At 36.4% G+C, this 13056-nt stretch overlaps 1 protein-coding gene across 26 annotated transcripts in view; it reads left to right on the forward strand.

The window, feature by feature from the left end:
* Positions 1–13056, forward strand: part of NRXN1 (neurexin 1) — a 725925-nt gene that overhangs the window by 502353 nt on the left and 210516 nt on the right. For all 26 annotated transcript variants that reach the window (XM_087774526.1, XM_087774528.1, XM_087774537.1 and 23 more), the window contains one exon: positions 2410–2591. In XM_087774526.1, the coding sequence (XP_087630652.1) occupies positions 2410–2591 (182 nt within the window). The remainder of the gene's footprint in view (positions 1–2409; positions 2592–13056) is intronic.

Here is a 13056-nt window from a genome sequence, read left to right on the forward strand (position 1 = left end):
AAAAAACTGTGACAAAGATTCACTCTGAATAAGAACAACAGAGTCCCTCATTGTTCAGATCTGGAGACTTACTTCTGGGTCATTGTATTCAGTATGACTCCACCATCACTTGGCAGGCTTTTTCTTTATCTTCTATATTGGGTAAACACATCTGTTACAACCAAGAAAAGGAGAATTATGCCCTCCCACTTAAATCTTATGTACTATTCTAACAGTTTCATCTGTGACATTGAGGTGTAAGGAGTTGCTTTTTCTTAGCCTTCTCATTTTTGTTACTTATAAGAACCTCATTCATGACCTGACACAATATTTTATGAAGTCAGCAGACTGTCACTGTTTTTAATGAGCTTTGGATCAAGCCCTCAGTTTTTCATCAACACACAATAAATCCTTTCACTACAGACACCAATGTGGCATGTACTGTACAAAGGTCCAAATTCTGTCACTTCTCAATTGGCTCAAGATTTGAAGTCAACACTGGCAGCAAAGAGGAGAACTTGGGGACCATCAAGAGTGATATTACCCATCTCATGTATCTTTGTTTTGGGATGTACTAGAACTGGAGATTCAGCCATCATTACTGAATAGCATGCAACAGATTATTGAGCATTTCACAGCACCACGTATGAGGAAAGCAAGGCTAGGTTTTTGTCACACACATTCCTAAACCAGACACCATTTGCCCATGTCCATTGCAAATCTTTTGTAAGGCATATCTTCACTGCTCTTGCACAACTTTTTACAGTGACGGTAAACACTGATTTCACTTGGAGTGTAAGTGAAACCTTAGATATCAGATCTGTTATTGTGTTTGTCTTTGCTAAAGAGAGTTGACAAGTTTTCCTAAAACACATGCACATTGGTGTTCTGCCATCAAGAGAAAAGCCAAGAGATCTATCTGAAGCACAGTGCAATCCTGCAAGTGTGTTGACATAAAATAAGCTTTACAGTTTTTTAAGTGCTATGCACAGTGCATAAAATATTACAGATTGATGGTACTGGAAAAAACTATTGTGTAGGTACATAATTCCATAAAGGAAAAAGGATGTTAGAAATAAATATAGGATATCTTTTCAAAAAGACCAGGTAACCTTTTTGTTTTGAGACTAACACAAAGCAGTCTCACGCAGCAGTAAAGATTTTGAGACATCTGGAAGTTGAAAGAGTGGTGTAAGTATACAGCCCTTCTTGGTTTTGGCTTTAAAAGTCTACCTGTTCAAGGGACTTTAGATCCTTGCATATGCTTACAGCATTTTTGGTCCATCTTGAAAGAAAGTAAGAAAATGACAGTTATGTTGTTATGCACTATCTCCTTATGTGGACATGGGAAGTGTGTAGTGAGAGTATTGGGTGGAATAAACTGAATTACATTTAATAAAATTGAGAGTAGCCACACAGTGAGCCAGCTTAGAACAGCTAGTAGAACTAGACATCTGTATTTACAATGCGCTGACATATCTCCCTAAGCTTTGACCTATCTTCGTAGAAAAGGACAGCTTGTAGTGACTTTAGAAATAAAAGATCAAGTGCATGCACAATTTGCCTTCTATATGCTGCTCTTAGGATACAAGTTTTAAATGGAAAATGTCCAGATATGCTGCTATTTTAGTTCAGAGGAAATATGCTGGTGATGAAGTTAAGCACCCGAGTACTAAGTAGTTTTAGATTACAACACTTGTTTAAAATAGATTATAGATTTTGTAAGTGCACACTGGATATAATGTGCAAAGATTTCCACTCTTATAAGTTATACGTTGAGCATTATGCAAATAAGCCATTGCTTACTTAGATGGTAGACTGATATCTTTTTGTCCTGACATGACAAGTAAAGTATGTTTCCATTTGTTATCCCCATCTGTCACAAGCTGATAAACCTCAGATCCCTAAAAGTCTTATCTGAATGTATTTGTTAACGTCTTGCTTCACTGGGCATGATGATGTATCATATAGCGCGTATCATTTTCATTGTGTAAATAAGGAGCTGCATTTTTCTATCAGTCATGAGATAACTGGAATCGCTTGATTTCTTTTCCACATAGGCCCAGTTTGGGAAAGCATTTGGTTCAACTCATCCCTGTTCTGCACATCATAGAAACATGTTCTTCAAGCATATGCTTAAAAACTCTTTTGAATAGATATGCATTTCTGAATCAGAGCTATGGTATTTTAAGTTGCTGCATATGCAATTATGTTATATTCTGTGTTGATTGCACTATATAAAAAGCACTAATATTTCATTTGCCGCAAAATTTTCAGCGATAAAGACCCCTTCATGTTGAAATATAGTCTTGTTTGTTTCTATGAATCCATTTGCTATATGAGAACATCTTGATTTTTGTAGACCATATGATTTCCTTGTGGGTTTGCATTGGAGCAAGTGAGCTAATTATCTTTATTTCTGTTTTGCAGCGGGAACAACATATATCTTTAGCAAAGGTGGTGGACAAATCACTTACACATGGCCTCCTAATGATCGGCCAAGCACTCGTGCAGACAGACTGGCAATAGGGTTTAGTACTGTTCAAAAAGAAGCTGTGTTGGTACGAGTGGACAGTTCTACTGGGCTCGGAGATTATTTAGAGCTGCATATCGTAAGTATTATTAACAAATGCATGATATTTCTTTGTGTCTTGATTGTTCTTATATTTGTGTTATTTTATTTTAATGTAAATACAGCGGCTTGTTAATGAAACTTTTAGAGTCAATAGTGAACTAAATGATAATGGCTTATAGCATACAATACTGTACAGAGTCTCAGACATTTTCAAAATGCCTTTTACTTTATACAGTGCTACTTTATATGGCTTTTCAATTAAAAATCATACTGTGATACCTGTACAGATAAAGTAGTTTACTGCAATCTAATTACATAAAACAGGATTTAGCAATGTCAGAGGAAGGTACATTAATCCTGGAGGATTTAATCTGGAATCTGATGGGGGAATTACAGTGTATTGCAATTGGCTGTGCTTATTGTTAATACTAGAATTTATCCTCTGATTTAACCATTCCTTTGTGATGATAAATCTTAAGCAGAAAGCAAGATTGTCATGCTAGCAAGTCTAAAAAAGTAATTTCAGCTGCCTTAAAGCAAATAACTAGCAATCAAAATTGAAAGCATCTGGATTTTTATGGCAACATAAATAAATGATCAGTTGAGATAAACAAAACTAGGGCAGTATAAAATTTTGTTGTTTAGATTAGTCTCAACTTTGTTAATGTATTAGTTTGATTTTGATTTAAGAATCTCTCTACTTTCAGGAACAGAAGAGTTCCTTTTGAATGAAATTACTTATTGATCTATAACAAATTACACTTTTACCATCAGAAAACATTCAGCAGTGATCATTTTCAAAATTAGAGGGAATTACGGTATTCTTCCCAGCTTCCTTATTTCTGTAAAGGCACTCTTGCATTGTGGACCAAGGTGATTTTTTTTTATTTACTGGCTTGAGTAAATAAACAAAGAAAGAAGGCCTTAAATAAAATTCAGAGGTTGCCTATAGCCTTCTCTTACATTGAAACTCATGGACAAAACAGCTGGCTGGTATTGTACAGTCTTAATTTAAAAATGTGAGCAAAGCAACTTCTCCCAGGTGCCAGAAAAACTGAGAGGCTACATTTTTCAAGGCAAGTATTGTGTTGGTGAAGAGAATTTAGAATTTGCTTTCCAAAGCCGCATCTAACATTGGGTGCCTAGTCATCATTTGCCCATTTCTTTGCAACCTGAGACCAGATCCACCCACTGTGGTTAACAGTGTTACTTTCTTCTTACAGTGTTATCTTTTTCATTAGCATATTAAGGATTTTTTTTTTTTTGTAGTTTTACTATACCTGAAGTCTATCAAAACCATAATATTCATGCAATCTTCTTTCTACCCTTGATTTTTCCATTTTAAAACAAACATTGGATTCATTAATTATGAGTTGGAGATCAAAAATTATTGCCTGCTCATAAGTGTTTTGGTTTGTGTTTTTTTTTTTTTTCCCAAATAATTTTCTTATACCCATGCTGTAGGAACAGATAGTAAAAATAAAAGAATAATTGAGAGTTTTCTATGGTCAGAAACACTACCAGCTTAATAGGGATGGGGAAAATAATAAATTCTACTTTACTGGTCTTTTGAAATTTCTGTGAAGCAGCAAAAGGCCTTTTATCATCATGCTCTGTGAGGTGATCTGGGCCTCCTCCTGTTGTCTTTGCACAGACAATTGGGAACTTCCCTGAAGCCTGTTCTGCTTCAGAGCAAAATCCGTGATAACTGTGCAGAAATTTCACTGGAACGAGGTCTCACCTTCTGAAAGCTGCTTCAATGTAGTCTCTCTCTAGAGTGGAGACACTAAGGGATTGACCTGAAATCCTAAAACATCTGACAAGGATTTTTTTAAGGTTCGTTGATGTTAGATAAAACTTGGAAAACTTCTGGGATATAATTTCCTGGAATCTATTTCAAATAAGGATACTATTCAAAAGAAAGTTGAAAGGCAGTATTTTCAAAAGCACTCATGGTACCAAAGAACATATATCGTATTAAAGTCAGTGGAACTGTAGGCACTTCTGAGAATTTTACCTGAAATCTGTTTTAGCTCAGCAAGATATTGTGAAACATCACGGTTATAAAAATGAAAAACATAGAAACAGAGAGGCCTATGTATATGTTATATTTGAAAAATAGTTTATTGGATTGAAGCTTTTCAATATTGGCAGCTACTACATTAAACTAGCTGTAATAAAAGTAGTAGAAGGGTTGTGTCATTCAAAGCTTCCTTCTTGCACCAATGTTGAGATGCCACTAAGAATGCCTTATCTACTAAATAACCAGAAACATGCAAAAGCTGTGAATAGTGGAAGGAGAAAAAACTGGAAGGAGGGAAGAGTCTAATTCTGCATGTTCTTTTGCATGCACCCACTCACCTGTTTGTATAATGAATACGCATGAGCAATAAATGCCTGTGTACATTGAGACGCACTGTGCATGGATAACTTACCTGTGTTATAACAGCTATAATATTATAACAAGGATATAGTTGTTATTTAATTATGCTGGGATTCAGCTATATAGTATGATAAAAACTGGTTCTTTTGTTACTGAGCTTTCAATTTACCCAGGAGGTCATTAATCACTCAGATCCTCCCCAGTGACAAAATTTGGGACAGATGTGTAAGGATAGGCTTTAAGTGTATTTTCAGCAGAATGGTGGCAAAGAAAGTTTGGAACTATTGCTTTGAGTTAATAAAATTTAGATCATAGTCCTCACTAGCATGTTGGGGAGTGTGCTTGTTTGGGATGTTTCAGAACAGACCTATGAGGTAGCTTGCTCTTAACCTTCTTCATTCTAGAAATGGAAGAGGAAATTACAAGTTTGATTATGGTACTTCAATGTGTGCTTGCCCTCTTTATTATTCTGTTTACTTAAAGACGATGTAAAACTAATAATGAAATCAAGCTCATAACAAATTCTGATTTGGAAAATTGCTACTTGATCATCTGAATCACAGCTTTAGTGTTAGGTTAGCAGCACATTTATTTAAAGAAATCATTTAACCTCCCCAAATAACCATTGTTAATATGAGAAACATTTTAAAAAAAGTGTAATCTGCATTGCTACCAGATGCTTAACAGTTCCAGTGCAAATATTTTAAATTCCAAGATAGATTATTATAAAACTCCACCTGTACCATAGCAGCCTAGATATAAAGGACTGGTTGTATGTATGATACATATGCATCCCTGTGCTTCAGGAAGGGGATGTTAATATGATTTAGTCATCCAGAGATGCAGCAATTAGTTTTCATAGAAATCACTTGACTTCAGTTATGGAAGTGATCTCCTGTGCAGTCTCTGCTGGGAGATGGAGTTCAAGAGGAAATAGATATCATGTTTAAAAGTGTACTGCCACTTCCTTCTCCTGCTGACAGATAAAAGAAGGACAGATAGCTCTGAGAATTACTGTAATCCTCCTTTTTTTCCCCTTTTCTTGGCATGGTCTGCATCCATCTCCATGCCAAACGGAAAAAGGCAGCAGCTTATTCACACAGTGTTCGGTCAATCACCATGTGCATTTCTGTGCTTGGCTTTTTCATTGACTTCTAAAGTCCTTGAGTAATTCTGTCAGTGATTCCTGTTCCTACCTCTGTTCTCTTCCCACCCTCTTCTCCCAAGTCATCAGACAGAAAAGTAGAGATACATATATATGTCATCATCTTTCACAGGCACTGTGCTGTTGCTGCCTCAAGTTTCCAGCTTTTTTATGGCGAGGAACAAAGTGAAGTTAGGCAAAGGTTGCCTCTAAGGGCTAAGAAATCCTGTTAAATTGCTCTTTCTGACAATGCTATTAGCATAGGAAACTGGCATTCTCCTGTGTGGCACAAGTAGTATTTGCTCTACGAATGAAGACAAGAACGATAGATTTCCATCAATAGACTTCAACCATTTTTAAAAATTGTTTTAAGTATAAATTATGCCATGTTTTCATCTTTCATTGTTAAAATGAAGGACTTTAAACTGTAACAAAATGTAACATTTTGTACATCTGATGGAAAGAGTCAGCAGTTTCTGCATCTTCCTTGTTTGTGTCATTTGTTTTAAAATCAAAGTATTTTGTGAGCACAAAAACAGTGTGCCGTTTTTATGGTTATGGCTGATTTTGAAATTGAGAACAAGAAGTTTGTATGGAGGATAAGGCCAGCAGAGCATTTCAGGTCTTACAGGTTTGGTGTTCCAGAAAAGACACCCAGCCTATGGGACACTAGCTACTTACCCTAAACTGGGCTCACTTCTATTATCTCAAGCAGGGCGAGGAATTACTACTCAGTTACAGATACAGATCAGCTGAAGTAGTTGAAGTGGTGAAGATTGTTCCGGTAACAAACATCCTAAGGTTTAAAATAAGGAATAAGGAAGGAGTGGCAGCATTTTGAATGTTGTCCTAACATTCTTCTGGGAGAAGCTGGGGAAAAACACCCTATAAGTCCAGCAAGAGAAGAATGACTATCCTACCTACGATATAGTAAACATACATAAATAAAAATAAATTAAATTCAGGGTAGATTGTGGTAGATATTTTTTATTTCATTCTCTTTAATGTTATTAGGAAAAAATATTGTAGGGAAAATGTAATCCATTAAGGTTAATACTGTGATGGGAAAGCATGGGAAACTATTTTAAAAGATGTGGTAACATGTTACCCAAAAAAGTATGGTATGATTAAGGACAGATAGTATCAATATCTGCAAGGTATAACACAATTAACCTGAAATACTCTGAAGATGCAGCATTACTGGCATGATAGATTAATCAGTATTGTACTTAGATTTTCAAAATGTGTTTGTGAAGCCTTCAGAGTTACAATTGATGACTGATGTGAACAATCATAGGAGAGGAAATATTGTATGTCTTACAGAAGAATGGATTTTGGATCATGTATAAATTAAGTTTGTGCTCTTTGTCGCAACTACTTATATACTACATTTTAAAAAATATATATTGTGAGAAAGGCATTTTTCATTTGAAACTTTTTCCTTGAGGAAAATGTGGATAAAAATCAAGTGAAAGCTTTTGTGAGTTTTTGTCAGCTTTGGTTAAAAATTCTCTTGGTTTAAAAGGAAGTTAATACTTCCTTATTTTCTGAGCTACTTATTCTGTTTTTGTATATGATATAGTTCATTTTTTTATAAACTAGGGAAATATTTAATATCTCCAAATGAAATGTTGACTTTTGTGTAAAAAAAAAAAACAACCCCCCCCCCCAAAACCAAACAATATTGATATCAAGGGGTTTTGATTTTCAGCTTTAAGTTAATGGAAAATTCTGCAAAAGTCCTCTCTCAACTTTTTTCCTAGTCATTTTTTGGAATGTTTTGCAAACTTAAAAGGACTATCATTTACTGCTCTCCTCCCTCTGTCTCTTTGTTATACATATGCAGTATTCTTCTGCACCGGGCTTTTAATAGCTGACTCTGTTAGATTCTACTGTACATATACATAATATATGGATGATTTTAATTTATGCAAGTATAACAACCTTCCCTCAAGTGAACAGAAATAGTAAAACTCAAGTGAGGATCAGACTTCCGTGTTTGAGCGTACCAGAGAATAAATTGCAGAGTCTTAAGATAAATGAATTTGTTATTCTCTTTTTAATACTTCACATGTCTTGGGCTTAATGCCTAATGGAAAGTCAATTGAAAGACTCTTATTGACTTAGTTGTATTTGGATCAATGCCTAGAGAGTTGGATGTACTTTCAATGAGATTGATGGTAAAAATACCTTTGATTTTAGTGGCTTGTATTGGAGCTAATTAATTTTCCCAGGAAGAGTTTAATAATCTTTAAAAAAAAAATATTCCCAGAATACTGTTTCTTCTAATAATCATCTCTCATATATGGAATTCCTTATTTTTATATGTGTATCTGTGCAATGCAAAGATTTGGTAAGGCCAGTGGTGGCTTGTATATGCATGAAACAGTAATGAATTTAAAATCAAATTATTCATGTCCAGGAAGGGCTAAAAAAAAAGCAGAACTAGGTTTCAGAAATCTGATATTTTAGAAATGCTGAGCATGCACATCAGTGGCTAAAGTCAATGGAAGCTGAATATAGTCAGCATCTCTGAAAATCAGGCCATCATCATATCAGCTAAGTCCGTGTCAGGGATCACTCTGGAGCCCTGGAAGGACTTTGGATCATTATGTTTATCAGAGTCGTGATATTTAATATTCTGCTACCTTGAGGCACAAGAAAATTTCTTAAGGCTGATGTTATCTAATCCAGAATTCTGCTAATATTTGGTATTTCCTTATTATGCTTATATACATGATATTTATTTGTGATTTTTTTTTTCTCATTAATATATGTGTATGGAAAATTCTATAGGAAGTTTAACTGTTGTGGGCAGTGATTGTTCTTCTCTTTGGGGAACAAAAAACTCAGCAACCAGACTATGTGTTAATCTTTAAACTGAAGAAAAATTACTATGAAAGAAGTATTTCCAGACTTGCTTATATGTTTGAATAATGAAAAGCAGTGCAATCAAAAAAAGAATCATTTATGGGACTAGACAGGCAGGTGAGAATGCAATTCAACGTACACAAACATTAAGTTAATTAGAATGGGAGCAATGAATTAATCTAGGGAATTTGTGCTAAATGCAGCAATCATTTACCTCACTGATCAGGTTAAAGATCTAAGTTTGTAGGAAAGAAAATAAATCAATCACTGAAATGGTCAAGCCATGCCTTGAAAACATGCAATTAAGTTATTCTTTTGTATTAGCAGAGACACAGATTAAAAAAAAAACTCTGAAAAGGCATTTTATGATATAAGCTGTTTGTTAATGCCTCATCTTGAATACTCTGCACAGTCTGTTACCACGCACTGAGCAACAGTGGTCTGTTCTTGCCATAAACAGGCCAAATTGCTGAGTGAAGGTTATGGAAATGTGCTAATTCTGGCACAGAACAGACTGATACCTTACTGTATGAAAAATATGAATGGAAATTGGACAGTTGATATAATTAAACAGTTTGGCTATGACTGCCATCATGGAGTGCTGCAAAGGGAAATCCTGATGCTGGCATGGAAGGTCCATTATACCAGCACAGCAGGTCTGATCTCCCAGCTCTGATTTCCTGGTTCCCCATCCTAGAAGTGTGCTTGAGGGACGCAATTCCTTTAATCTTCTTCCTCTGTCTTGGGATAAATAGAATTTCTCACTTCTTCCTCTACCTGGCTAATAACTCCTTTATGCATCCTGCACTTTTTGTGCTTTTGGGAGAATAAAAGCTTCCTTCCCAAAAAGCATGCTCTATGATGGGGTCACTATGTGCCAGCCCCTTGGCAAGAGAAAATTGCATAACCAGTAGGACCTAAATTCTCAGCTAAAATACCATGTGTCAGTTGCAAAGTGCTCCAGCCCTCAACACTGATGAATCTCCTGAGCTGCTTTCTTCTAGCAAAGGTGTAGAGCCTGGCTGAGGGTGAGTAGATATTTAAAACACTTCTGGTGGCCCCACATACATTAGAATCATCTGATAGCAATATGGAAACAATTGCATGTGGCCATGGCATTGTATAAAATGATCTTGCAGACCAGATCGTGGGCTCTTAAGATCCCTTCTGATCTCACATATCTCAAGACTACACTGTAAATTGAATCCATCTGTTGGCTGAACTGCTTAAGATCCAAAACTTTGTCACTGAATTTGATGGCAAGTCTTCCTTTGACTTTACTGTTGCAATGTGTACACAAATGGGACTTTGGATCCAGCATGAGGAGAGAACACAAACATGGAACTTAATTTTCCTGGGGCCTTGTTGAACTCTAAAAAAATGCTAAAAAAAATAAGAACAGAAGGGGTTTGGGCTGAGTCATGTTATACTAATAACAAAAACTCTGCATTTTTAAGAACTGAAGTGGACCAATTTGGAGAGACAAGCAAAAGAGCAAGCATATTTAATTAACATAAACTTGAAGAGGCTCATGACCTCTTCATAAACCAGCTCTTATTTTTTACATTGTTATTTTAAAGCTCTGAAGTACTGTATGGATTACATCCAGTCTTATTTTCAAGGATTCTTTCTTTCTCTTCCCTTTCCCTTGTTCCCTACGTTGTTCTTCTGCCATGTCCTCAAACACAAATTCATGTGCTGTGCGTATTCTGCAGTCCCAGTGAATCCCAGTGAAAGCAGGTGGCAACTTCCAGGGGTCTCAAAGATTGCATACCTTTTTTTTTCCCACAGAATGAGGCATACCATATAGCTAAAGGAACAGAGGAGTCACTTCAGATGGTGACTGTATGGTGTACTCACATGGAAAGCCTTCTTGATGAGGACCATTGATTAGTTATGTTTGATCAAAGAATAAAAGCAGCAGGAACAAAGCAAATAAGCATGTGGCCAAAATTAGGAGACATATCCTCTTGTAACTAGTTTTTTTGCATATAAATACCAAATTTCTGTCTTCAGAAAGGAGGACAGAAGAATTAGTTTATAATATACAGATAAATAAATATCCCATCTTTCCTCTGTAGCAGCACCTTTCCTAGTTAACATTATATTCTCCCATCGATGTTTTAGATCCATCCCAGTCTAATCAGGTCCTTTTAATCCAGAATTCCTGCACTGGTTACTAGCCAACATCCTTGCATATGAAGGTTACAGATGTTTTAATAACTTGGCACCAACTCTTCCAGAACATTGCCATGTATAATAAGAGCTGATGAAAAATTTAGCAGACATTTTAGCAACCTTATTAAGATTTAAAGGATACTTGACTATTTGCAATAGCAGAACAGTTGAGATGTTCACTGAAACCTGGCGGATCACCCAAAGGAAGAAGCACCGAATCATAGCAAATTATTGTGATTATTTGGAGAATGAGAGCTCTGGATGATTGAGGGTCGCTTCCAAGAGCTAGCCACTTTTGTCCACCTATCCTACATGGGTACTTCTCCGCTTATTATATCTATTGTGTATTTTATTAAGCATATACTCTTTGTTATATCTAGTAACATAATAGGGTCAGCCCTGATAATATTTCCTAGCTTGTTACTGCCTAGTTCTCATCTAATTTTAGAGAAGCACAAAAAGATTTGCACTCCCTCCTCCCTGCTAGCCATGCCTGGCTCAAAACCGAGTGGAAGACAAGTGTACCCAGTGTGTTAGAAGCCATGACAGTGCGGGGCGTAGGCAGGTTATAGGCACTTTGGGCTGACAGTGTGTGGTTTGGAAAAAAAAAAAGGACAGATGTGAGCAATGGCATCACTTTCAGAGTATCCTAGACTATGCTTTTAGCTCCTGATGGCAGCTTGAATAAGAGAGTGACTCTCAGATTGCTGTGACCCTTTGAAAGAGGGCCAGGTTTGCACAGGATAGATTAAGGTTTGTTCCTTATGAATAGAAGCCAGAACCCAAGATCTGGCCCATTAACTCCCTGTCTTTTAAATTTATGAGCTCTAAGTGAGGATAAGGATATAACATGCACTGCAGCACAAAGTATCAGTGTAGCAGTTTTTCAGTGAACATACAGTATGAACAATATAATTTTTAATATCAGAGAGATTAGTATGTTGATGCAGAACAAGGCTAGGGGAAAAGTGCTGCTGGTGGCCTGAACAGATTCTGATCCTAACTCCAAATAATTCTCATCCCATCACTTCCACTATTAATTTGTCTGAAGAAACTGCAGAAATATGAGTAAGTATGAACAGGATCTACATCAGGCCAGAAAACTCCTGCTGGAAGGTGAAAGGTGCAGAGGCAATTTTGCAGAGCCTGCTGCTTTGCTTCAGGCATTTGTTTAAGTAAACATTGCTATTATAGTTAATCACTTTGTGCTAATAAGGAAAGCTTGTCTTAATACTATTCTGTTTTTGTGAGATACTACCTTAATTGTAACTCATAATTAGTTAATTAGACCACTTATTTAATTCAGGTTTTGCTCTGTGATGCCTCAGTGTCATCACCAAACTGGAAAGTCATTTTAATATTTAATGCTAGTTTGCTTTTTTTCTTCCAGATTGTTTTATCATCTTGAGCCTTTCTCACTTTTCACTTACACCACTGTGTCAATGAGGAGTACCTATAGTAAATTCAGTGAATTTAATCTAGTGTACCAGATGGTAGAACTCAACACACTCGGCCTGGTTCCTACTTTCATGCAATTTAGCTATTTAACTTTTACAATCTCTGACACTAACTCATTGCACCAGGGTCATGCAGGACACAGAGCCAGAGCAGGGAATTTATCTATGTGCTGGTTTCAGCCAGGATAGAGTTGATTTTCTTCTTAGTAGCTGGTATAGTTCTGTGTTTTAGATTTAGGATGAGAATAATGATGATAACACAGTGATGTTTTAGTTGTTACTAAGTAGTGCTTACACCAGTCAAGGACTTTTTCACCTTCCTGTGCTCTGCCACGTGCACAAGAAGCTGGGAGGGAGCACAGCCAGGACAGCTGACCCAGCCTGGCCAAAGGGCTATTCCATACCTGATGATGTCATGCTCAGTGTATAAACTGGGGGAAAAAAAAGGAAGGGTGGGATGTTTGGAGTG

The sequence above is a fragment of the Nipponia nippon genome, unplaced genomic scaffold (genome assembly GCF_047370975.1).
Source record: "Nipponia nippon isolate SJK-2023a ecotype South Korea unplaced genomic scaffold, ASM4737097v1 scaffold_4, whole genome shotgun sequence".
NCBI classification, from domain to species: Eukaryota; Metazoa; Chordata; class Aves; order Pelecaniformes; family Threskiornithidae; genus Nipponia; species Nipponia nippon.